General features: G+C 37.2%; 1 protein-coding gene and 1 non-coding gene across 5 annotated transcripts in view; both read right to left on the minus strand.

Annotated features, from left to right (window-relative positions):
- EFL1 (elongation factor like GTPase 1) overlaps positions 1-26597 on the minus strand; it is a 125125-nt gene that overhangs the window by 21486 nt on the left and 77042 nt on the right. For all 4 annotated transcript variants that reach the window (XR_001817514.2, XM_017502247.2, XM_037729129.1 and 1 more), the window contains exons 16-17: positions 11166-11297; positions 5044-5191 (exon numbers count right to left, since the gene is read on the minus strand). Coding sequence is in view for 3 of the 4 variants with exons in the window: in XM_017502247.2 (XP_017357736.1) it covers positions 5044-5191; positions 11166-11297 (280 nt within the window). In the remaining variant the exon portion in view is untranslated. The remainder of the gene's footprint in view (positions 1-5043; positions 5192-11165; positions 11298-26597) is intronic.
- On the minus strand, positions 22265-22428 carry LOC119467487. The gene has a single exon (XR_005196025.1). It is a non-coding gene; the product is annotated as a U1 spliceosomal RNA (small nuclear RNA).

Here is a 26597-nt window from a genome sequence, read left to right on the forward strand (position 1 = left end):
AATAGCATCAAGGTTCCCATGCAGAAATATCACAGTGGAGATTCTGCAAAAACATAGGAACATAAAAATTATCTCCTATAAAAGACCTGCAATTTACATTATATCACAATTCAAAAACTGCTTTCTTTCCGATTGAAAAGACTAATTCTAATGGGAATATATCTCTGCTTTGGGTAGCAGCTACTCTTGTGGACACCAAAGGTCTTCAGCCCCAGTCTGGCACCAAGTTCAGAAAGGTTCTTTTCCCACACAATTTACTCACAATCTTGTTGTTCACAGGATATACAACAAAGATGGACCTGACATTGTATGTTTTTAAAACTACTTTGATATTCAAACCTGAGAAAGACAGTATACATACACAAAACTGTATTCAATCTTACCTAAGAATTCAGATATAAAATCTAAAATAACAAAAACTATGGATATGCATGTGTGTGCATTAAAAAAAACAACTTATCATGTATGAAGCACTGTGTTAAGTGCTTTGCATGTAGTATCTCTTTAGTAGACACTAGTATTATCCTAATTTTGTAGAGAAAACCAGATAAGAAAGATTAAGTAACTTCTCCAAATAGCCTGTAAGTAGAGAAGCTAGGATTCAGATTTAGTTCTGACCAGAATCCACACTCTCAGTCATTATGCTATACTGAAAAATAGAGTTAAATAGTACATTAAAGGAATAGTCTACCATAACACTAGGAAGTTTTTATCATAGGTTATATGAAAATTAATTTGAGTTAGGAGATCTGCTAAAATAATACCACATTAAAAAAAGGTCAAATAATCTATGTAGCCACCTTTAATTATGCTAAATTGCCATTCAGTAAGATTCAATATCTATTCTTGATTTTAAGAAAAAAGACACTTAGAAATCTTAGGAATAGGAAAATATCTGTAAAATTATCATTACATAGAGAAAAATATGCTCACACACTTAGAACACTCAAGAAAATCAACTGCAAAGCTACTGAAACTATGAGGGAGAACACATCTATGTTCTTATTCCTAAAACATAGAGTCAAAAGAGCTATAGAGCTCCTAATTCCTCCTAATTCCTGAGGCTCCCAAGGATTCTCCTGTAGTAATCATTTACATGATTAATTAAAACCACTCCAAGCTGTGGAAGGAAGTGTGTGATGGCTGCCACACTTATAAAGCACCTCAGGACAAAAGGTTCTCTAAGTCCTGGCAATGCAGAGCCTGTGATTACATTACAAAAGTGCAGCAGGCTCAGGGTACATCACGACAATTTCCTGTGGCTTCCTGCTCTGATGATTACTACCCTGAGATCTGGATGCTAAGAATTCTGACAGTTTCTCTGGCCTGGGAACAACAGGTAGTCTCCTTGTCTCCCATTCCCGGACAAAATCCATTCCTGAAAATGTGCACAGAAGTTGAAAAAGAAGATTATATACTACTAACAGGAAGGCTCTGCCCTAAAAAAAAAATCTGTTAACATTATATACATTCTTAATGTAAGTATAATTGTGAAATGTAATGGTCAAACAGAACAGTGCACAAAACAAAAATCTACTGAACTATGATCACTTACCTCAAAGTGAATACCCATGTAAACTACATGGTATACTCAAGAAACAGAACATTCCTAGCCCTCAGAGGGCTATCCTGATTTTTATTGTAATATCTTTTTTTTTTTTTTTTTTTAAATCACCTAAACATGTAACGCCTATACCCCACAGTTCAGTTTGGACTGCCTTTTTTTCTTTTCTTCTTTTTAAAAACAGGGCCTTGTTATGTCACCCAAGCTGGAGTACTATGGTGTGAACTATAAGTTCACTGCATCCTCTAACTCCTGTGTTTGACCAAGCCTCTTGCCCCAGCCTCCCGAGTAGCTGGTATTACAGGCATGCACCACCTGCTTAACTAATTTATTTTAATTTTTTTAGAGACACAGTCTTGCTATATTACCCAGCCTGGTACACTATGTTTTGAACTTCATATAAATACAGACAAACACTTTTTGGGGCAAATGGCTTCTTTTGCTTAACATTATATTGTGAGATTCACCCATATTTTATATAGCTGTAGTTTTGTTCACTGAGATCATTCTATAGAATTCCATTGTATGAATGAATACACTATCATTTATTTATATATCCATTTAAATGTTTGAGTTGTTTCCAACTTTCGGCTATTAAAATTTTGTTACCATGAGGCCAGGTGCAGTGGCTCATGCCTATAATCCCAGGACTCTGGGAGGCTGAGGTGGGCGGATCACTTGATGTCAGGAGTTCGAGACCAGCCTGGCCAAGATGGTGAAACACTGTCTCTACTAAAAATACAAAACACAAAAATTAGCTGGGCGTGGTGGCACATGCCTGTAGTCCCAGCTACTCAGGAGGCCGAGGCAAGAGGATTGCTTGAGCCCAGGAAGTAGAGGTTGTAAGCTGAGAGTGCACCACTGCACTCCTGCCTAGGTGACAGAGCAAAACTCAATCTCAAAAAGAAAAAAATGTGGTTGCTATGAGTATCTTGATGCACATTTGCCTAGCTTTATGTTGCGTTGTACAGAGTACAAATGGGAGATTTGCCAACCCATAGGAAGTGCCTATCTCCCATCTGAGCAGATGATACCAAATCATATTCCAAAATAGTTGTATCAGTTGATATTCCCACTAGTTGCGTAGGCAAATTCTTGCTGTTCTACATCTTTGCCACCACTTGATAATATCACTTAAAAAGTATTTAACCACTCTAGTGGGTATCCAGAAGTATCGCACTTTGATTTTAATTTGCATTCCATCAATTAGTAATAAGTTGAATAGTTTTTCGTGTTTATTGGCCTTGGAAAGCCTCTGTTATAAAGTACCTTTATCAAGTCTTTGTGTACAATTTTTCTATTGGATTGCTGCTCTTCTCATTTATTTGTAGGAATTCCTTCTACATTGCGATATAAGTCTCTTGTCTGTTATATGATACAAAGGTCTTCCCTAACCATGTGGTCTGCCTTAGTGTCTTAATAGTGTCTTTTGATGATCAAGTTTTCCTCTGTCATTAGTATTCTTAATACCCTGTTAAGAAGCTTTTCCCTACCCTGAGGTCTTAAAGATATTCTCTTATTCTATCTTCTAGATACTTTATGGTTTTACCTTTTACATTTTAACCTACAATCGCCTTGAAATAAATTTCTGAGTACATTATGAAGTAGAGGTCTAGTTTCTGGCATCTGGTAGAAGCTTCTACAAAATCCTACATAAAAGCAGCAGCAGTTATTCTTATTCTTTTTCTTTTTTTGAGACGGAGTCTTGCTCTGTTGCCAGGCTGGAGTACAGTGGCGTGATCTTGGCTCACTGCAATCTCCACTTCCAGGGTTCAGGTGATTCTCCTGTCTTAGCTTCCCTAGTAGCTGGGATTACAGGCACACGGCACCACACCCAGCCAATTTTTTATTTTTAGTAGAGACAGGGTTTCACCGTCTTGGCCAGGCTGGTCTTGAACTCCTGCCCTCATGATCCATCTGCCTTGGCCTCCCAAAGTGCTGGGATTACAGGCATGAGCCACTGCGCCCGGCTAGCAGCAGTTTTTCTTATTCTATTATTAGTAGCAGGTATTGTTGTACAGTTACTACTACCACCAATTTTACTGTGGTAGAAATATTAAGATAAATAGTGTTTAACACAGTGACTGTTATATAATATTTAATTATATCAATCATTTATAATTATTTGTTATGATTATTATTAAAGTCCCAGAAATTTTAAAAACAAAAGGAAGGAAGGCCACTGCAGGGCAATTTATAATTTTTCCCACTAGTAGGCACAGAAATGTATATTAACAGTGAACATCTTTTATTTGTCTTTAAGATTAGTGAAATTAAAAAAAAAATGATAAACTATACAATGTTGGCAAAAGTTTGAGAAAAGAGGCACTTTAAAATATTTATTGCTATTATAATGTAAATTAGAACAGCCTTTCTTGAGGAAAATATGGATCATAACCCTTAAAAATATGCATACTTTTTGAGCTAGCTATAATATTTCTAGAAATTTATCTTAACCAAATAAACAGAACTGTGTATACAGATATTTGCGTACATTTGAATATGCATAGGACAGTGTGGATTTATGAATGTGAATGTAATGGTGGTTATTTCTGCATGGTAATTGAATGATTTTTCTTCTGTATTTTCCTAATTTCTGCAATAAACATACATTACCTTTGGAACAAAGAGGAAAAATGTCTGCTACAAAAAGTAATTTGGGATGCCCATTTTATAATACCTATCATCTTCATAGAAAAATGTAAAGATTTCCAGAAGGTTTACATTGTAAAGGCCACGTGTAGTTTTGTTCACTGAGCTCATTCTATAGAATTCCATTGTATGAATACACTATCATTTATTTATATATCCAGAAGTCTATCCTAATTACATAGCCAACATTTAAAAAATAATATTTTGCCGGGCGTGGTGGCTCAAGCCTGTAATCCCAGCACTTTGGGAGGCCGAGGCGGGTGGATCACGAGGTCAAGAGATCGAGACCATCCCGGTCAACATGGTGAAACCCTTGTCTCTACTAAAAATACAAAAAATTAGCTGGGCATGGTGGCGCGTGCCTGTAATCCCAGCTACTCGGGAGGCTGAGGCAGGACAACTGCCTGAACCCAGGAGGCGGAGGTTGCGGTGAGCCGAGATCGTGCCATTGCACTCCAGCCTGGGTAACATGAGTGAAACTCCGTCTCAAAAAAAAAATATATATATATATATATATATATATATTTTGTTTTGTTGTCCTGATATTTTGTGTGTTTTGTGTACACGCTTAAAGTAAAATACATATACAGAAAACCATTTTATGACTTAGCTAAAAATGCAAAATCATTCAAGTGTAGGCAGTGAATGCCATTTTTCGGCTATTAAAAAGTAAGTCTACAATCAAATAACTGTTCATGTTTGAATTAAGGGCATTTCATTTTTCTCCAAAAATACGTCATAGTCTAAGTTCAGCTGGTTTAGGAAATACTAAAACATCCCATTAATTGAGAGCTATCATTTTTCCGTCTCCATCATTTTCAGCTAACCTTTCTTTTAAGTCATCCAGGCATCGCTGAAGGTGAACTTCTCCTGCTGTGACTAAAACATGCTCTCCCGTTTCCTGAATTAAAATCTGGACACAGGGATCAGCCTGGTTTAACAGTTTCATTCCTTTTACGAGCTGAGGCATTTCACCTAGGTTAACAAAATGAAATAGATTAAATACCATATAAGAACTAACACAATTCAAAGACAACGGCTCTGGCTAGTGAAGGGAAAATTACATTGAAATAAACTCTTAAAATACCAATTTATTTTTCTTCCAGATAGTGTAGCGATGTGAAGAAAACTACCTTCTAGTAATTTTTTTGTACAGAGAGCAAACATGACACATTTGCAAGCTTATCATCAAGACTCCCAAAGCTGATCTATATCACTTCTTCTAATACTCTGCAGATATAAGCTACCATCTTTCTACTTGTGAATTCACCTAAAACTTTTAACAAATGTACACATTCTATACCTAGAAATGAAACAGGGTATTTCTTCAAACATCACCTATAAAATCAACAAATAAGCAAAAGAAACATTTAATATCATATTCGAGAAACTGTACCAGAGCCTCATATTAAAAATAATTATTTGTGAAACTGTTTGATAGAACTTGGGTTTTAGAATACCCTAACTAGCTACTTTATCCAGTAAGCTAATGGCATCTTCTGCGTTGTATCCTGTACGTGTTTTTCACATATAATTGCTTCTCCCCCCACAGTCCTAGGAGTTAAGAGTAGGGATGGGGACTGTGATGACCCACATTTTGGGCTTAGCTATTTTTTTCACCCTCTTTCTACATACTCGACTGCTACTGCTCCCTCAAGGTAGGTCCAAGGAAGTCTCTTGCAGCTGCCTTAGCAGAGACCTTGGTCTTGAAGGCATTTTTATGCAGTCTTGTTTCAATTCTACATTTGAAGAAAAGACTCAGCAATTCCTCAATGCTTGGTTTTCAGCATGCCAAACAAACAAAATCACAGGAACTTTCTGCAATGCAATGATTTTCAACATGCCTTACAAAAACTGATTAATTGGGGCAGGAAGAGAATATTAGAACCTCTATACCTATTTATATTTGAAATAAAGTTCTAATAATAATAACATTTCATAGCACTAACAATGTGCCCGACAAGTACTTTACATACCCGAGCTCATTAACAATGAGGCAGTATGATTATTGTTCTTATTTTATAGATGAGGAAACAGATGTAGAGAAACTAAGAGATTTGCGTTCAAGGTCCCAGACTGACTAAGTGGCAGAACCTGGTTTAGAAGTTGGGCGGCCAGCCATGGAGCCCATGCTCTACGGGTGGATGTCAGCACCCTCAAGGTGATCATAAGCCACATATAGGATGCCAAGAATCCCGAAGGAAGACAGGAAGTGAGATTTCACTGTGTCCAGGGTTGACAGAGGCACCTTCATTTGTTCCTTTTCGGCATACTGTAGTTTTCTTTTGCCTAATTAAGTGGATTTACAGATATAACGTAATGTTAACTAAGCCTTCATAGAATTTTAAACCTGGCTTAAAAGGATTCCTGCAAAAATATCGCTGATAATACTATAATACTAATAACACAAGCACATGGGAATAATAAAAAAAGAAATGGCAAAGCTTTTTGTCAGCTCTCCATCAACCAAATTATAAAATAAAAATGATGGCTATCACTAAGATGAGATCCCAACAAATATTTTAGGAAAAATATATGCATACTTAAATCTGTCTCTTCAAGGTAAAATAAAGGTAACAGTTTAACAATAAGAGAAGTTTGTTTGTTTGTTTTTAAAGAAATTTGAAACATGGAGACAACATTTTGAAATTAGGTTTTTGAAAACGTTGCCACTGACAGTCATTTGGTTGCCAAGGATAACATAAATACTTCATGAATAACGTATAAAATCTCTTAACACTTGAAAAGTGATTTTCTTAACCTATTCTTAATCACCACATGGATAGTTCAATAAAGATATAAGAATTAACAAAGCTTCTAATTAGCGTAAGAAAAATAAACTGCCATCAGGAAAACTAAGATATTCACTATCTATACTTTATCAAAACCTTTTAATAATTGGGAAAATGGGATTCTAAAATGGATACTGTGATTTAGTAAAGGAAGGCAATGAATCATTCTTCCATTTCGACTATGCAACTTTGTGAGGTGCCTTTTCCAGTGATAATGGTCATTAAAATCAAGTGTTTTAACAAACAGAACCTAGAAGCAGACCTTGGAATGGCTCTATCACAAAGTGTCCAGGCAAGACCATCACAAAGAAGGAAACATTAGTGTGGCAGCCAGCCTCCAAGATGGTCCCAATCATCCTTTCCTCCTGCTAGTCACATTCCTGTGTAGTTCTCTCCAACAGTGAATCAAGGCTGGCCTGTGTGATCAACCGAACACTGTGGAAAGGGTGATGTGTGATTCCCACGGCTAGTTCACAAAAGGCATTACAGCTTCTGCCTTAGTGCTTTGAAATGCTGGCTGCAGCCAATCACCATGCGATGCTGCAGGACACTCAGTTATGTGGAGAGGAACTGAGGTCCCCAGCCAGCACCAACTTGTGAGCCCGTGCACCCAAGGTGATCTATGACTACAACTACTTGAGAGACTGATGCTGAACACTCCCAAATTCCAGACCAAGGGAACTGTGAAAAATAAGTGATTGTTGTTTCAAGCCACTAAATTTTGAAGTAATATGTCACATAGCATTGAATAACTAAAACAATTATAAGCCACAAATCACAAATAAATACTATATATACTTATAAGTACATAACGTATGTATCTTAGTCAAATACAAATAAAATTAGGTATTTGATTTTATCTCAATTTTTAAAAAATTTCTATTTTTGTGTTTCATAATGTATATAAAACATCAGCACAAAAATTCATGTATCCATATAAGCATAGGTATCAAAACATTTTTTTAATATGGATAAAGGATAAAACAACTCTAAACACAAATTAATCTGTTCTCAGATAAACAGGATTCCTTGAATTCCTACAAGTGAAGATCCAGCATTGTCTCCGAGGCAGAGATCTGAACCCGACTTCGGTGTTTCCTAACTGTATGACCTTGGGCAAAGTAACTTCTCTAAGCTTCAGTTTCCCTCATGTGAAGATGAGAAGAAAAAGAGTATCCTAATAAACAGGGCTTTTAGGAGGATGAGATGAGATGATCAACGTAAAATCCTTGCTACAGTGTGTGGCATACAGTAAGGATCAATTATAATGAAGAAAATAATAATTGCTTTGGAACATCTGTAGTTCTCTGTGTTGAGTTTGCAGTTGACCTGTGGGCATGAAGTAGAGGGTGGCTGCCATGACATTTTGACCCCCACTTGGGAAATCAGAGACAGAAAAGTGGAAGAACAAATGCTCACAATCTGCTTCTCCCAGACAGAAGAGAAACAAATTATTGTCTTCTGGATTAGTTAATCTACTTGTCATAATGAAAAGGAAGAAAGGACCTGGGGATATATGGTCTATTCAAGAAAAACAATGGATGTGCCCAGTGCCTCTCAGAGGCAGTATTACTGGAGAGTCCTATAAGAGTAAGAAATATACCAATAGTCATCACATATGTAACCTATGAATAAAGTGGTCACTGCCCCAAAGTAAGGATGAGCCTAAGTTACTAGGGCAAAGAGTAAACAGACAATGAATATCCTCTGAAAGCTCCCAGGAACAAAGAAGGGAAGTTTCCCCAGATATTCTGAATGTAAAATAACATGTGGACAATGTAAAAACACCAAGAAGACAAAACAAAGTATAAAGTTCAGACAATGAAAAATCAAATCGGGTGCTTCAGTAACACAGTCAATAAATGCATGGTAAATCCAGTAAAAACAATATACTTAATGTGAAAAAAATAGCAATACTCCTTTTAAAGTTATGAAGAAAATTATGTGCTCCTTCTAACTTGTGGTTTATTTTTTACAAAGTTCAGATAAATTCAATGAAAACACACTTGAGGAAGTACACTTTGGCCTCCAAACTGATAATCCTAAGTCGATTTATTAGACTATCTCATTTATGGAAAGGAAAGGAAGTTAATCTTACTATGAGTCAGCTATAGGACAGGAAATACTCTAGTTACTAAAATCCCTCATCTCATGTAGCCAGTGCTTCAAAAAAAAAAGTTCTTTAGGGTTGGGCTTTTACTTAGCTTGGATAACAGAGACCATAGACTAGCACATAACCATAACAGAGCCTTTTAAAAATTATCAATTTCCATTATTAAAATATCACATCTTAGGCCAGGCACACTGGCTCATACCTGTAATCCCAGCACTCTAAGAGGCTGAGGTGGGAGGACTGCTTAAGCTCAGAAGTTTAAGACCAGTCTGGGCAACATAGGGAGAACCCATCTACAAATAATACAAAAAAATTAGCTTGGCGTGGTGACATGCATCTGTGATCCCAGCTGTGGTAGCAGCTACAGGATCGTGTGAGCCCAGGAGGTCAGAGCTGCAGTGAGTGCGATTGTGATTGAGCCACTGCACTCCAGCCTGGGTGACAGTGAGACCCTGTCTCAAAATAAATGAATAAATAAACAAACAAACAAAATAAATTATGGCTTATATTATTATTGTTTCCTGATTTTAAAATGTATGTGCAAATGCAATAGAGAAAAACCAAATAAGAAAGAAAATACAAATAAATAGTAGAAGCATCTAAGAATAAGCCATGGTTACCAGACTCAAATATCACAACTTAAATAAAACTGAGCTTTTTTGTATGTATTTCTTAGGAATGAACACAGTAGACAGTGGTTAGAGCCAGCCTAGTGAGTAGATTAAAAGAACAAAATCATGATAGGCCAGGACCTGGACAAGCCTAAAAGAGGAAGCATGTTTTATACAGAATGGAATAAATCCATGCAGCAACCAAGGCACTGTGTCGGTCCACAGTGACAGCCCACAAAAAATTCCTCTCCGAGGCTGAAGGCAGATGGCTGTTTACTAGGGCTGGCCCCAAAGGTCAGAGGTCCTGTCCTCCGAGTGTCTGCTCTGAGGATCCAGGGATCCTTAATGGCTATAGATATGTCCTAGAACGTGAGAGAGGGATGAGTTCAGAAGGCTCAGCTCCAGGGAGAGGAGGGATACATATGTTCAGGAGCAATGAGGCCATTATACACCTCAACAGAAAACTATCATTTTACCATTTGTTCTTTGGTTTCCTTAAATCATAGTCTGGAGGTTCTTCACTGACAATCACTAGCACTGAAATAGTGAAGTCACAGCGATTCAGGATTAGCAATAGTCATGGGACATGAAATACGAAAGTTAAAAAGGATTGACTAGGCAAATACTATAAACCAAAGACTAAGGAGTTGTTATTATGTGGTCAGGCATATGTGAGTGTCAGGTGGCCAGCAGGAAAGGTGCAGAAAGTAGTTTCTAAACAGATGGGAAATTCTCAGTGTCCAGATAATCTGTCAAACCTAAAGGGAGAAGCAAATGATGGATTCTGAACCAAGGAGCTTGTGATAAGATTTCAACTAAGAAGTCACACAAAACATGAGCTTTGGCTGGGCGTGGTGGCTTACACCTGTAATCCCAGCACTTTGGGAGCCTGAGGCCAGTGGATCACCTCAGATTAGGAGTTCAAGACCAGCCTGGCCAAAATGGTGAAACCCTATCTCTACTAAAAGTACAAAAATTAGCCAGGCATGGTGGTGAGCACCTGTAATCCCAGCTATTCAGGAGGTTGATGCAAGAGAATTGCTTAAACCCAGGAGGCAGAGGTTGCAGTGAGCTGAGACCTCGCCAGAGCATTCCAGCCTAGGCAACAGAGCAAGACTCCACCTCAACACAAAACAACCCCATGAGCTTTGCTGAGCTACAACCCTATGCCAGGATTGTGGGGGATGCAGAGATGACCCTTTCTCTGCCATCAAGAAGATGCAGTCTCCCTGGACAGCAAAGGAACCTCTAATCATGGAATGTTCCTAAGAGAGAGGTTAGATGCCCTTTGAAGAGTTGCCTCTACCATATACTTCAATGAAACTTCGTTATATACTACTGAAACAAGTCACAAGGAATCAAATACTAAATACATGCATATACTTTAAAAGTATAATAAACATCATATGCTTTTAAAAATAAGGTCGTCTTACTTGGATGTTTTGGTTCAATAGCAACTCTCACAATAGGCGTGGCTTCGAAGTTGAGTGGTATAAATGGTGGGCAGGATGGCAGGCTACACAGTGTTGCAGATTTCAGCACAAAATCTTGAAGGCCTCCTATTCCTGTAGGGAAGAAAAGATCCATATGGTCAATAAAGGATGATAAATTCTGAATTTACGTTAGAAAAACAGCAGCATCAACCCAGTATATGTGTCACAGAGCCAAATGCTTCCAAAATGTTGCAAGAAATGAGGCAGACCTGTACTGTGTTTTTTTGTACACCTGGATACCATTTGATTGCTGTCAAAATTCAGAAATTCTGCTTTTTGTTTCCCAGATGTTCAAACGCTGTTATATCAGATTGGGCTAATGCATACCTACTTCGGCCACAGAAATGATCACTTCCAGATATATTTGTCTGAAAACACCGATTATTTCTAACACTTAGTTGGTTTTAAAAAGTATATTAATTTGATAAAGATGGATCTCTACTGAAATATCTTTGCCAAATCTATTTGTATATAAGCAAAGGGAATTTATAAACTTAAAATGTGATGTATATGAGAGAGTGAGTGAGAGAAACACACACACATGAGCCATTTTTGTGCTTTTTTGGGTTGAGGAAAGGAAACAAAGAAACCACTTTGCTGCCTTCAGTTGACCAATAAATGTACAGGGTGATGGGAGGCCGCTCAATCACACATTCAGGCTGGTGGAGGGGAACTGAAGCAGAGGCTTCAGGGTACACAAACTTGGAGGATAATTGAGAGGTTTCTTGTCTGACCACACAGTGTGGAAAACCCCCTCTAATATCCACCAGAATTTACTACCTGACTACATTAACAGGTAGCTCCAACTTTCAGAAAATCTTCCTTGCGTTATTCTAATATCTGTTTCTCCCCATCTCCACCTATCGTTCTTAGTTTAATTCTCCAAAGGATCACAGAAAATGTGCTTCTTCCACTTTCACCAACTACCCTTTGGATTTTGAAAGCATTTGTCAGATCCTTTAAACTCTGTTCTGCCTCACACTAAATATCATTAGCTCCTTTATTCAGTACAGGACATGATTTACAGAGCTTTTATGTGCATGGGATCTTCTTCAAACTCAAGTTTCCAGGATGTTAAATTCCTCCTGTGCCTCCAGTGTACTTCTTTGGTCAAAGTCTAAATTTCTTATTATTGTACTTCTTAGTTCAGCACACAGTGATACCTGGCTATAGCTTCTTGTGTACACCTCCTACTGGTTCTATGATGTAATAGATCTGGGTCTGCCCAAGTTTCCACCAAGTCTACTAGAAATAACATCTCCCGTGAGGCTAAGGGTTTAGGAAAACCCCATAGTAAATATTCCTTTTCAAGCCTCATCCATCCTGCTTCTGACCTCTGACCAGCATGCATTTCCTTCCTGCACACACAGCACATGGTTTCAATGAAAAGATAAATGTGGGTCTTTCCTCTGTATCGCCAGGGATGCAGACTACAGATGGTCACTATATTTTAAACACTGACTCTTTGAACTTCTGGTTTACATTTTGCTGTTCCAATTACTGAATCTACTCTTACTATTTAGATATGCCCAGATTTGTTAACATAATTACAATTCTCCCAAAAACAAAAAGTCAAGATTGCCATGTTCATTGTTAACATAAGAATTTATGGAAAAAGCAATGCTCCAAAGATAGTAAAAACTTCACTACCTGTACTACATGCCAACATTTTTACTTATTTTTAAATATAATTTTAAAACCTAGGAATGAGACCATTAAGATTATCTAGATGAATCACTGTCAAGTGACTTTAAAATCCCTTCTGAGAATTTCTTGATTTGCTATCAGATAATTATTAAATGTACAACTTGTTCTTTACAAAAAACACAGTTCGAGGCTACTTTTTGCTTTTAAAAATAACATCAGCCAAGTACAATCTTGAAAAACAGACATTATACCCACAATCACTCCATTCTAATATTGCCACTATTTTCATTTTTATATTTCTCCTTTTTCTCTATTGTCACACATAATTTACACTATTGTAATGGCCAAAAATTTCTTATCCTTTTTTAAATTAAATCATATGATTTTCACTTCAGTCACTTCAGTGAAAATTATAACAATTAGGGACAAAAATTCCTTCACAGAAAGCACATTTGCTAAAGCATTTTTCAACTGGAATTGGGAGATCAGAAGTATGTTCCCTTATGTGAAGGACCTCTTCAAGAATTACAAACCACTGCTCAAGGAAATAAAAGAGGACACACACAGATGGAAAAACATTCCATGCTCATGGTTAGGAAGAATCAATATCATGAAAATGGCCATACTGCCCAAAGTAATTTATAGATTCAGTGCTATCCCCATCAAGCTACCAATGACCTCCTTCACAGAACTGGAAAAAAACACCTTAAACTTTATATGGAACCAAAAAAGAGCCTGCATAGCCAAGACAATCCTAGGCAAAAAGAACAAAGCTGGAGGCATCATGCTACCTGACTTCAAGCTATACTACAAAGCTATAGTAATCAAAACAGCATGGTACTGGTACCAAAACAGAGATATAGACTGATGGAACACAACAGAGGCCTCGGAAGTAATGCCACGCATCTACCAACATCTGATCTTTGACAAACCTGACAAAAACAAGCAATGGAGAAAGGATTCCTTGTTTAATAAATGGTGTTGGGAAAACTGGCTAGCCATGAGCAGAAAGCTGAAACTGGACCCCTTCCTTACACCTTATACAAAAATTAACTTCAGATGGATTAAAGATTTAAACATAAGACCTAATACCATAAAAACCCTAGAAGAAAACCTAGGCAATACCATTCAGGACATAGGCATAGTCAAGGACTTCATGACTAAAACACCAAAAGCCAAAATAGACAAACGGGATCTAATTAAACTTAAGAGCTTTTGTACAGCAAAAGAAACAATCATTTAGAGTCAACTGGCAACCAAGAGAATGGGAAAAAAATTTTTGCAATCTATTCATCTGACAAAGGGCTAATATCCAGAATCTACAAAGAACTAAAACAGATTTACAAGAAAAAAAAACTCCATCAAAAAGTGGGTGAAGGATAGGAACAGACACTTTTCAAAAGTAGACAGTTGTGCAGAAAACACACATATGAAAAATGGTCATTAGAGACATGCAAATCAAAACCACACTGAGATACCATCTCACGCAAGTTAGAATGGTGATCATTAAAAAATCTGGAGACAACAGATGCTGGAAAGGATGTGGAGAAATAGGAACACTTTTACACTGTTGGTGGGAGTGTAAACTAGTTCAACCATTGTGGAAGACAGTGTGGCGATTCCTTAAGGATCTAGAAATATAAATTCCATTTGACCCAGCAATCCCATTAGTGGGTATATACCCAAAGGATTATAAATCATTCTATTATAAAGACATATGCACACGTATGTTCACTGCAGCACTGTCTACAATAGAAAAGATGTGGAACCAACCCAAATGCCCATCAATGATAGGCTGGGCAAAGAAAATGTGGCACATATACGCCATGGAATACTATGCAGCCACAAAAAAGGATGAGTTCATGTCCTTTGCAGGGACATGGATGAAACTGGAAACCATCATCCTCAGCAAACTGACACAAGAACAGAAAACCAAACACTGCATGTTGTCACTCATAAGTGGGTGCTGAACAATGAGAATACATGGACACAGGGAGGGGAACATCACACACACTGGGGCCTGTTGGTGGGTGGGGGAGCTAGGGGAGGGATAGCAGGGGATAGGGGGGTTGGAGAGGGATAACATTAGGATAAATACCTAATATAGGTGACAAGGGGATGGATGCAGCAAACCACCATGGCATGTGTACACCTACGTTAACAAACCTGCATATTCTGCACATGTACCCCAGAATATAAAGTATAATAAAAAAAAAAAAAGGCTACATTTTACCAAAAAAAAAAAAAAAAAAAAAAAAAAAAAAAGATGTTCCCTCTAGGGACTCATTTCAGAATTTCCAGGGTAGGAAGAGTGATAGCTTGGGGGAATAAAATCCAAAATTAGTGTGCCATTGCTTTGTTTTTAGTCACTATATTTATTTTCATAATTCATGGATTAAAGAGGGCACAAGTATTTTTTCATGTTTATTCAAAAAAGTACATGTGATTTACAAGAAATAAAAGAGAAAACAGGTTCAGGAACATGGAGCTAAAGCACTTTACGAGATGCCAAGAATTCTAGTTTGATTTTACAGAAACACCAGTACTTTTGTCTGATTGAAGGTAAGTGATCAAACCCAAGTCCTTTCCCATCTTGATTTTTCTCTATACAACAAACAAAATTAAATAAATTGGCATGTGAACGCTATGTTACAGACTGGAATGATGGATAACATCTAAGTAAATGCTGAGTTCTTCAACTGGATACATAGGTCCTTGCTAGACTGTATACCATACCCTTCAAATTCCTCATAATAAAAAAACCAGTATTTTGTAGACTGTTGGGTTAAAATTTCTTTTTCCAGGCTGCCCTTAATGTTTCCCTTTAAAAAGAATTCCAGAAACAAATATTAAGGAGAGTATCTTTTATGATATGAGACTGAAAAAAATTATGTGGGGCTTGAGAGATGAATTTGCCTTCTGTTGAAAACTTTTTTTCTGTTCTTAACAACTCCCCGTTGCACAGGTTTGATCAATGTAGGATGAGGTTAACCATGCTGGCAGGCAGGAAGATGGTAAAAACATTAGTGAATACTAACACTGCTTTCTGGGGGTGAGCCTGTTAGCTGTCTGGATAGGGATAGCATTACCATTTTCAGGCAAATTTGGATTTGTAAAGTGCTCTTTAATTGCTGGTATGATAACATTATCAGAATTTTAAAAATTTGTGGGAAAACATGTCAACATTCTAGTTACAATATGGTCTATTAATCACTCAAGTTTTATTTCAAACTGACTTTAACATTCTTCACCCAGGAACTATCAACCTGTTCCCGTTAACCTGCTTAGGCTGGAATTAATGGATCTGTTTAAACCTTTGCAGTAAATGCAAGTCATATGTCACGGACATCCATACAGCCTCATGCCTGTGAGAGACGTGAACATCACTTTGGAAGAAAGATGAGGATTTTTTTAAGTACAGGTAACCCAGGTAGTAGGAATCTAGAGAACCCTTAGTTTTAAAAGACCATCTTCTGCACGAGGCCATATGCGTTTGGATACCAAAGCAGCCCATATCCTCTGTTTCCAGTTTTATGCCTTGGTTCTGTATCTTTAATCAAAACTCAGATTCTGAGCTGACTCAACTACAAAGAGTAACAGGGAATACACAAGCTTTACAACTCTTGTCACCCTTTTCCAAGCCTGGTGGGCCAGTATCTCCAAAGTGGATCAGCATTGCTTAGCTAAGGTTTTCACAAGATGGGTCAAGTCTGTCCATCATGCTAACCAAGTCCATCAAATCAACTGCCCTTTAACTTCTTTGTGTTATAGTAGGCCTTAGGGAAAAATCTTGCAACAATGATATCACTTTGTCATAATTTTTTTTCTTCCCATAAGAACAGATGGAGTTAATAATATTTCTTTTTTTTTTTTTTTTTTTTTTTTTTTTTGAGACAGAGTCTCACTTCATTGCCCAGACTGGAGTGCGGTGGAGCAATCTCGGCTCACTGCAACCTCTGGCTCCGGGGTTCCAACGATTCTCCAACCCTCAGCCTCCTGAGTAGCTGGGATTACAGGTGCGCACCACCATGCCCAGATAATTTTTTGTATTTTTAGTAGAGACAGGGTTTCATCATGTTGGCCAGGCTGGTCTCGAACTCCTGACTTCAAGTGATCTGCCCGCCTCGGCCTCCCAAAGTGCTGGGACTACAGGAGTAATAATAGTTCTTGAGCATATTACGTCAAGATCTGTGGGCCCTTTTCTCAGGAGAGAGGCTACATACACAGTAAAAGAAGAAAAAGTAACACCTAAAGAATCCAAACTCTTTTTTTTTTCCTTGGAGATATGCTGGCTTGCTATCTTTGTATTTGAGAAGAGGTAGAAACTTGCCCCTCAATGTCCTGAACAAATTAAGAGTTTTATAACTCACTGTAAGGTCCCAATTTATGCTCCAAGAAAGGATTCTGAGAGAGCCAGACCACCACCATTCCATTAGGAACAGCCTGATCCAATGGAGTTTGGTTCTCACCAAGGAAATAACATGGTTCTCAGAGTGGGGGTTTAGGGTTGAAATAGTGGAAGAAATTCCATCTGGGACTTGGAAGCAGAGTAGAATGCCTGAGTGCTGCCTAGTATTTTTTCGTCTCTTGGTGTGCCCTAACAAGACAAAAAGTATCTACAGAAGATCTACCCAAAAAGGATCTACCCACACTCACAACTGTGTCATTTTCTTGGTGAGAATCAAGCTTCATTGGGTGAGTCTGTTCCTAAAAGAACGGCAGTGGTCTGGCTTGATTATGATCCTTTCTTGGGCACAAACTGGGACCTTACAGAGGAATTAGAACTGAAGTAGGGATGCCAAGTCTTGGTGGTTTGTTAGGAGCTGGGACGAAGGGGCAAGAAGGAAACAAGAATAAAATCCAGATTCCTGGCATGGACAACCAGGCAGATAAATTACTAGTTCAAAGCCGCTGTCTATTCTCCTTTTAGGGTTTATAATTTTTATCATCTACATTAGTTCTTTACATAATAAACATTTGAACTCTTTCACATTTTTTTCCCTCCAGACTGTAGTTTCCCTTTTTATTTTACTTCTATTTTTTTCCTCTAGAGGAACTTTTTGAGCTTTTTCCATTTGGCATCTAAGTTTCAAAGCTCAGGAAGCTGTGCTTTCAAATAATTGATAAACAGTTATTCAACTTTCTGTTAGTCTCTTAATGAGTTCAGTTTTAATGGCAAGGACCAAAAGAGGCACTTCACAGATTCCTCAACGAATGAGTGAACATGAGCACAGTTGCTGTCTTCACAGAGTCTAAAATCTGGCGAGGGACAAAGGCAAATAAACATGTAATTACAACACAATGTGACACACCTTATAACAGGAAAAGTATACTTTTTGTTCATGTGAAGACTGAAACTGAAAAGGTTATGGCCCTCCTGGAGAAAGTGGCATTCAGGAATATGGAAACAACCACACAGAGGACGTGGTTAGGGAAGGAGTGATGAGGTGTGGAAATGGCACCACTGGATGGCCAAGTGAGAAACCAGGGTCATTATTGACAGCTGCAGGGTGGAGCATAAAGCACAAGTGAAAAGACTTTTCCATCCCATTCATTTCATTTTCGTTAGTCAACATGTTCAATTTGCAATCCAAGGAATCTGAATGTTAAAAGTTCTAACCTTATGCAATTAATGGAAGTAGTAGCAGCGGTGGTTTTTTTTTTTTTTTTTTTTTTTTGACGGAGTTTCGCTCTCGTTACCCAGGCTGGAGTGCAATGGCGCGATCTTGGCTCACCGCAACCTCCACCTCCCGGGTTCAGGCAATTCTCCTGCCTCAGCCTCCTGAGTAGCTGGGATTACAGGCATGTGCCACCATGCCCAGCTAATTTTTTGTATTTTTAGTAGAGACGGGGTTTCACCGTGTTGACCAGGATGGTCTCGATCTCTCGACCTCGTGATCTACCCTCCTCAGCCTCCCAAAGTGCTGGGATTACAGGCGTGAGCCACCGCACCCGGCGCTGAATTTTTTATTTTTAGTAGAGACGGGGTTTCACCGTGTTGACCAGGATGGTCTCGATCTCTCGACCTCGTGATCTACCCTCCTCAGCCTCCCAAAGTGCTGGGATTACAGGCGTGAGCCACCGCACCCGGCGGTGGTGGTTTTAACAGTCACAGTAGCAGTGGTTTTATTCATATTTGTTAATCAAATTTAAGAGTTCTTTTGGTAGATGATATAAACTGCATATTTAATTTTTTGTTTATATTGTTAACTATAAGGAAAGCTGTAATAACTTCTTTATGAGGCATAAATTCATATTCAGAATCAGATCCAGTTATGAGTTTTGTATCCTGTCCCACTTACCTAAATTTATATTTTATATACTAACACATGGTCTGGAGTGATACCCCTTTAACATGTGCTGCATTCCAAATCAAATGATTTAAATAAAGAAGGGAAACAGAAGTGTCAGCAAGTCGGAAGCATAAATGCTTAGTATAGTTGAAAACAATGCTGGAAATTTGTTTTAAGACAAGAAGAAAGGGAGAAGAAGAGACAAGGCTTTACATAACCAGGAAATCATAATGAATTCCTTCTACCTTTAAACCCTAAATATTTCCAATTAAAATCAGGAAACAGAGTCAGTTCTCGATGAAATGGCAACTTCAGCACAGCTTTACAAACAGTCCTGATTGAAATGATCAATAAAACAGCAAAGGAAAACCTGAATGAGTAGGTGAAACTAGAGAAAGGTACCTTGAGCCGTGAGCTATTTCTGTTAGTCATGGATCAGATTAAAGAAAAATATTAAGGGTCAGTTCATAACTCTCTTCTTGAGCAGGTAGCACAACTTCAGGGGATAAAAATTAATAGGCAGCGTAGTGATGGTGGGGTCTGTTAGACAACAGATCAACGGAAAAAAAGTAAGAGCCCAGAAAAAGACCAACACGTGTGGGGATGTGGAAATGACGAAGGGGCAACAGTGGCAGACAAGGTAGGCCTATTTGGTAAACACCATTGAAATGATTAGCCAATGAAATGAAAAAAAAAAATAAATAGAATTGCATCTGTATCATACACCATCTAGAAAAAGAAATTCCATATAGATCAAAGACCTAAATGTGAAAACATTAAACTTCAAAACAAAAATCATATGATACCATAACGCTGAAGATGTGTTAAGACTCACTATGTTATTTTAAAAACTTCAAAACAAAAGATACCATACATAAATATGGGGACAACAGACACTGTGGACTGGAGGTTGGTCAAAAAACTATCAGGTACTATGCTCACTACCAGAGTGATGGAATCGATACTCCAAACCTCAGCATCACGCAATACTCCCATGTAACAAATCTGCACAGGTACCTCCTGTAACTAAAATAAAAGTTGAAATTTTTATACACACACACACACACACACACAAACACACACACCCCACAAAGATAAAAGCTACAAAGTAAGAGATGCTTTCAATGTCTAAAGGAGACAAAAAATTGTAATTATATATAAAGAACTAGTACAAATCAATGAAAAAAGGCAATTAATAGGAATTTAGGCAAAAAATATAAACAGTTCCAAGAAAAGACATTAAAAGAAAGCCTCAGTCAAAAAACATGAAAAAAAAAAAAAGAATCTCATTGATAATAAGGTAAATGGAAATTAAAACAACATACTATTTCACACCAATACAACTGGTAAAAGTCTGAAGAAACCATGTGCTGGCAAGCATGTGCAGAAAAAGCAGGTCTTGTGCACTGCAGGTCCTGAACAAAAATTGTTACAACTACGTGAAAGAAGCAGCTGCAGTGTTCACTCAAGTATGACTAGACTGTGCAACTCACCAATGTGATTTCTAGTGGTACATCCCAGAGCAGTGTTGAGAACAGGCACAACTGTGTACCAACAGCACACCACCCACAGCCATACAACCCCTCTCCAGGTGATTTAGTGAGGGACTGGTGGGGTGTTTCCGATTGGGGCCTACTACTGGCTGTTAGTGAGCAGCAGCCGGTGCTTTGCATGGGTGAAAATGTCCTCCCATACAAAGAATTACCCTCTTTGTATAGCTTTTCAACGTTCTGTGGACAACCCTGTTTATAATAATCTGGGTTTAAATTTAATTCCATTTTAATAACAAAGAGTTTTTTGTAGTTTAATACACACCAAATTTTCAGAAATGGAATTACCACATAAATCAAAGGAAGAATCAACTTGTTCTGAAAATGAGCTGTTCACCATTTTACCGGCAGTCACTCATGGCATATGAGTCATCAATACCATACATCTGTATCAAGCTGCATCTGTGACTGCCATAGAAACAGGGTGACTACAAATATCTGACTTAACTCATGTAGTCAAACTGGAATTTATACACTAAAATGCATTTTATTTTATTGTAAATCACTTCCCTTTTATTAAAGTATTATACTGATATTTTTGAAATTATATAGGCAGGCAGATTATTTTTTCTTTGAATTTCATTTCTGGGTAGTAAAAGTAATGTCACAATATTTGTTATGAAAGAAGGTGAGGTTAGGTTTGACAGGGTTAAGAAGTTTCGCCCTAGAAAAACTCATCTATGTGCACAAGAAAAAAATGTTCAAAGGTATTCATTGTAACATGTTTGTCATAGCAAAAATTTGAAAGCACTCTTCAATATCTACCAACAAAAGATTGAAAAAATAAATTACAATAAATTCATACAATGGAATCAACATAGGAAAAACATTTGGAAAACATAAAACGACACAATAAGGGCATGTTATACAAGGTCATGAACAATATGATACTATTATGCAAAGTTTAAAAATTAAAATATACATATATATTGCAGACAGACACCTACTGAAATTGCAAATAAGTTTTGAAGCACTGAAAGAGAAAATTACACAGCAAGTTTAAAGAAGTTGTTCTGTTGGGATGGGAGTTCCTGAAGGGATGAGGAAAGGGTATAAAGTGACTCAGGTAGCTAGCATTTCACTAGGTATAAAGAAAGCTGTACAATTATGGAAAAACATTAAAATTAGTTGAGTCTGGATGGCAGGTACATGAATGTTCATTATATTATTTATTGTCCAAAATACTTCAAAATTTTAAAAGTTAGTGATTGTTACATTCAGATCCTGGTGTTTATCATTTTCATTATTTCTGTAATTTGCAAATATTCTCTAATTAACTTGTATTTGTAAAAAAGTATACCTTTCCTCTTTTAAAATGTGTATAAAATTAAAACTTTAAATGCATACATAAAATATCTAAGAAAAAGTACATATATGCATAGAAAAAAAAGAGCTGGAGGATGTATTCCAAAATGTCAACAGTGGCTACATCTGGACAGTAAAGAACATTTTCATTTTATTTTTTCTATATTTAAACAAATGGTCTTACCAAATATACTATTTTTATGATGATAAAAACAATCTTTTTCTTTCAAAAAATGCATTTACATCAGGGAGAGCATGAACACAGTTCCTCACTATCCACAAATTATGCAGTTGAGTTTCCCACATTTGGGGAAATTGGAGGGGTCAGCACACCTGGAGTGTAATGAATAAGCCTCGCCCTGGGAAACCACCTTTGTGATCTTGCTATCTCCCCTACCAAGTAAGTATCTATGATGATAAAAAATGTTTAAAAATAACCAGAAGTTAAAAAAAAAATAGCCTTTTTGTTACTTCTGTACCTTGAATGCTCACATTGTTTGAATTACCACAGGGCAATGAACCTGAGATTATACTGTAAATGGATTACATTTGCATTAATCAATTTAGACACTAGAAACTGAAACTGTGGTCTCACCTCTGGATTGCCAGATTTGGATTTCATGGTGCCTGGTGTCCACAGAGGGAGTCTTGGATTCCTATCTGATGGGGAGCTGGAATGTTTCTTGAGGTTAATCAAGGTCCTGAGAGTGAGGAGTCTCAGCCTTCAGTTTAAGAAGGCTTTGTTGAACCTTAGTGCCACTGACAAGCCCTAATCTCCAGATCTGCTCACAGGCCACCCAGGAATTAGATGTGGGCCTGCATCATCTGATGCCATCCCTGTGTCCTTTACCATTTGTAATAACTTTTCCAAAGGTTAATATTTTCTACAAACTCAATTCAGGAATTATGGAATTTGGAGAGTCCTGTAGAATCTTACAGTCTAGTACACTGTGATTTCTTTGAGGGCAGGCTCTAAACAGTTGCTGAAAAAATATTTCACGTATTTTCTGTGCTGTTTAGATTTATTTCACTAAGTATCTAGTAACCACTTATATTCATAAACTCATGCGGTGCACCACGGGGGAGACAGAGATGAAGACAGAGATCCCACATTCTATTTTCCCACATTTTCTTATTGTAAGTGCTCCTAAAGCATTCTTACAATGCAGTCATATCATTACTGAGTATTTATTCCAATCCCTGAGCCTTGAAGTTTGGGATTTTTGAGACTGTTGCCATATGTCTGCATCTTGATGTGGCACAGGTACTGACTATGACACAGATACAGCTTACTTGAAGAAATTTAATTCCTAAAAGGCAAAAGTAATAATATTAGAATGTTAACTAATTTTTAAGCAAATACAGATTATTTTGATTCAAGCCAATATCTTTTCCAGTGCACACATTACTTCCCGGTGAGAAGCAGCAACTTTCAAAGCAGTTCTGTTACTGTGGACTGAAAATAAACTTTAAAACCACCTTCACATTTTCTTTCTCACTGAGTAGATCAAGGTTGAATTTTTAGTATTAATGTCATTTTCCATATGAATGGGGTTTTATACTACAGTAGTTATAGGTTTTAATTTTATATTATAAAAGCACGGTGTTGGCCTGGCGCAGTGGCTCATGCCTGTAATCCCAGCACTTTGGAAGTCAGGAGTTAAATACCGTCCTGGCCAACATGGTGAAACCCCATCTCTGCTAAAAATACAAAAATTAGCTGTGTGTGGTGGTGGGGACCTGTAATCCCAGCTAATCAGGAGGCCGAGGTGGAAGAGCTGCTTGAACCAGGAGGTTCAAGACCAGCCTGGGCAACAGAGACAGACTACATCTCAAAACAAACAAACAAACAAACAAACAAAAAACAAGACAAAACAAAAAAACAAACAAAAAATCCCCCACAGTATTGTAAAGCAACCAAAGCCCTTTATAAAGAACAAAGAGATCTGTATGAAAGGGCTGCATTACTGAAGATGCAGTTAAAATAGGTGAAAATAACTAAATATGGGAGCCCCAAATTAATACAGCCATTCTTATTTCTTACCCTCTTATAAAGCAACAGACTAAAGAAATTTCTACAAGGTAGGGATTTTTCATAACTAAATAGGAATATTCTAAATGACTAACAATGTGAGCCAGCTAATTAAGTATGATATACCAGTCAAAATACTATGCAGCCACTAATAAACTGAATTTTGAAGACTAATTAGAAATAAAGAATATATAATTCAATGTAAATAGGATTATATAAAGAAACATAGAATAATAACTAAAATGCAAACTGGTAGGAATGCCAGTATTGAGATTATAAGCAATCTTTTAAAATAAAAAAATTATAATTATTAACAGGAAAAGTTAGACACAAGCTACTATGACTTTTGAATTAAGGAGCTCCCATTATTGAAGATGTAAACTATACAAACTGATATATGGCAATGGCAACACTGCAGTACAGTGGGGATGTGATAGATAATGGATTTAAGTCAACCAGGTATCCGACTGAAAAAAATAATTGACATTGACTCCCACCTTACATCTGTTACAAAAACCAATGTCAGATGGACTGCAGATCTAAATATGATAAGTAAAACCCAAAAAAGCTTATAGAAGAGTAACACAGAATATCTCCATGACTTTGGAATACATAGATTTCTTAAACAGGACACCAAAAGTATTAATCATAAAAGAAAAATTTGAAAAATATTAGACTATATTAAAACTAAGAACTTCCGCATCTCAAGAGACATCATTAGAGAACAGAAGGTAACTCACAGAGTAGGAGAAAATATTTGCAATACACATACCCAACCAGGAACTTTTATGCAGAATATATAAATAATGCCTATAAATCAATACAAAAAAGGCAGAGAATCTAAAAGTGGATAAAGACTTAACAGGCATTCCACAAATCAGTAAACACCAATGGTCAATATATAAATGAAAAGGACCTTTCCCTTCTCTAGTCACCAGGAAAATCTACATAAGATACTACCAGATACACACAAACATGGCTCAAATGAAAGCAAAAACAAGTATGGACAAAGATACAGAGCACCTGGAACTTTCAGATACTCCTGGGGGATGCATAAAGTGGTAATTAACTAAGCTTGAACATATGCCTACTCTATGATCCAGCAATTTCTCTTCCAACAGAAAATGTAGACATATTAAACAAAAGACATGTATAAGAATATTCAAAGTGATAATATTCATTATAATCAAATACTGGAAATGACTTAAATATCCACCAACAGAGGAGTGGATAAATAAACCGTGGTAGTCACACAACACAGTAACGTGAATGAGCAAATCACAACCACGTGCCATGACATGGATGAACCTCATAAACAGAATGCTGAATGAAAAATGCCCAACACAAGAGTACATTCTATATATAAAGCTTAAAATCAGGTAAATCTCATTTATGATGTTGAAGCCAAGAGAATTGCTACCCTTAGGGTGCAGGGTAGCAGTCATGAGAAAGGAGCTTGGCTTTTGTGATGTTTGTAAGGGTCTGCTTCTCGATCTGGGTAGTAGTTACACAGGCATATGTTCAGTTTATGAAAATTGATCAAGCTATGCATTTAAGACTTGCATACATTTTAATATGCATATTCTGCATCAGTAAGTTTACTTAAAATGTTATTTGACACAAATTACATGGATATTTTAAGTGTTGCTGAGTCTTTTAGAGATGCTAATAACTGCAACTAATAAAAATAAACCATTTCAGAACCTTTAAAAAAGAACTGGCAGCAAAGGCGAGAGCACATGGTTCGTCTCCTTGTATCTTTTTTCTCCACATCCTCTAATGACTAATAAAATATGGCTTTCATTGCAAAGTCTTCACACTAATTCTCCTGGCCAGGTCTGTCCTCAACCAAATGACTTCCTTATTCAAGTGCGTGTAACCAGCCTCCTCGTGGCTGCATACTTCTGTTTACCCTCTGGCTCCCAACATTGTGGTTCACATGAAATTTGGTCTTTTAAATACCCATTGGAAGATACTCAAAAGGCTTAGAAAACTGTTCTTTGATTTGGGTCTGCTTCATTTTCTGGGAAAGCAAAACAATCCCCAGCAACACATGCTTTTTCTCTACTGCTGCCTTTATTTATTTATTTAAAAACATCCAACACATTACCCAAAGAATTTCCAAGTGTCTCCTTCCACTTTTACTATCTACCACTGCCAAAATCTAACCACTTGCAGGGTAAAATAATCTCAGCTCACATCATGGGAAATATTTCTTTGGCTCTGAGAAAACCAGAGAGAAAGTGCTGCAAAATGTAGGTTAGGAAAGTAACATGAAAGTCATTTCGAGTTGATGATTTCCACAATATGGAACGTGATGGTCTTGTATATGTGACTCTCTGAATAAAAACTCCAAAAATACTGTGAGTTAAGATGATCATTTTTAATTGACACCCCCCCTTTACGCTAACAGGAGCACTCAGGTGTGCTTTCTTAACATGCATTCTTTAGATTTATCAGCAAACCCTGTCCCTACTGAAATCTGTTGCAAACTAAAGAATTCCACTGTAATATAAAGCAAACATGCTGATAGAGCATCTTTGAA

Source organism: Cebus imitator, unplaced genomic scaffold (assembly GCF_001604975.1).
Source record: "Cebus imitator isolate Cc_AM_T3 unplaced genomic scaffold, Cebus_imitator-1.0 Scaffold295, whole genome shotgun sequence".
In the NCBI taxonomy this organism is placed as follows: Eukaryota; Metazoa; Chordata; class Mammalia; order Primates; family Cebidae; genus Cebus; species Cebus imitator.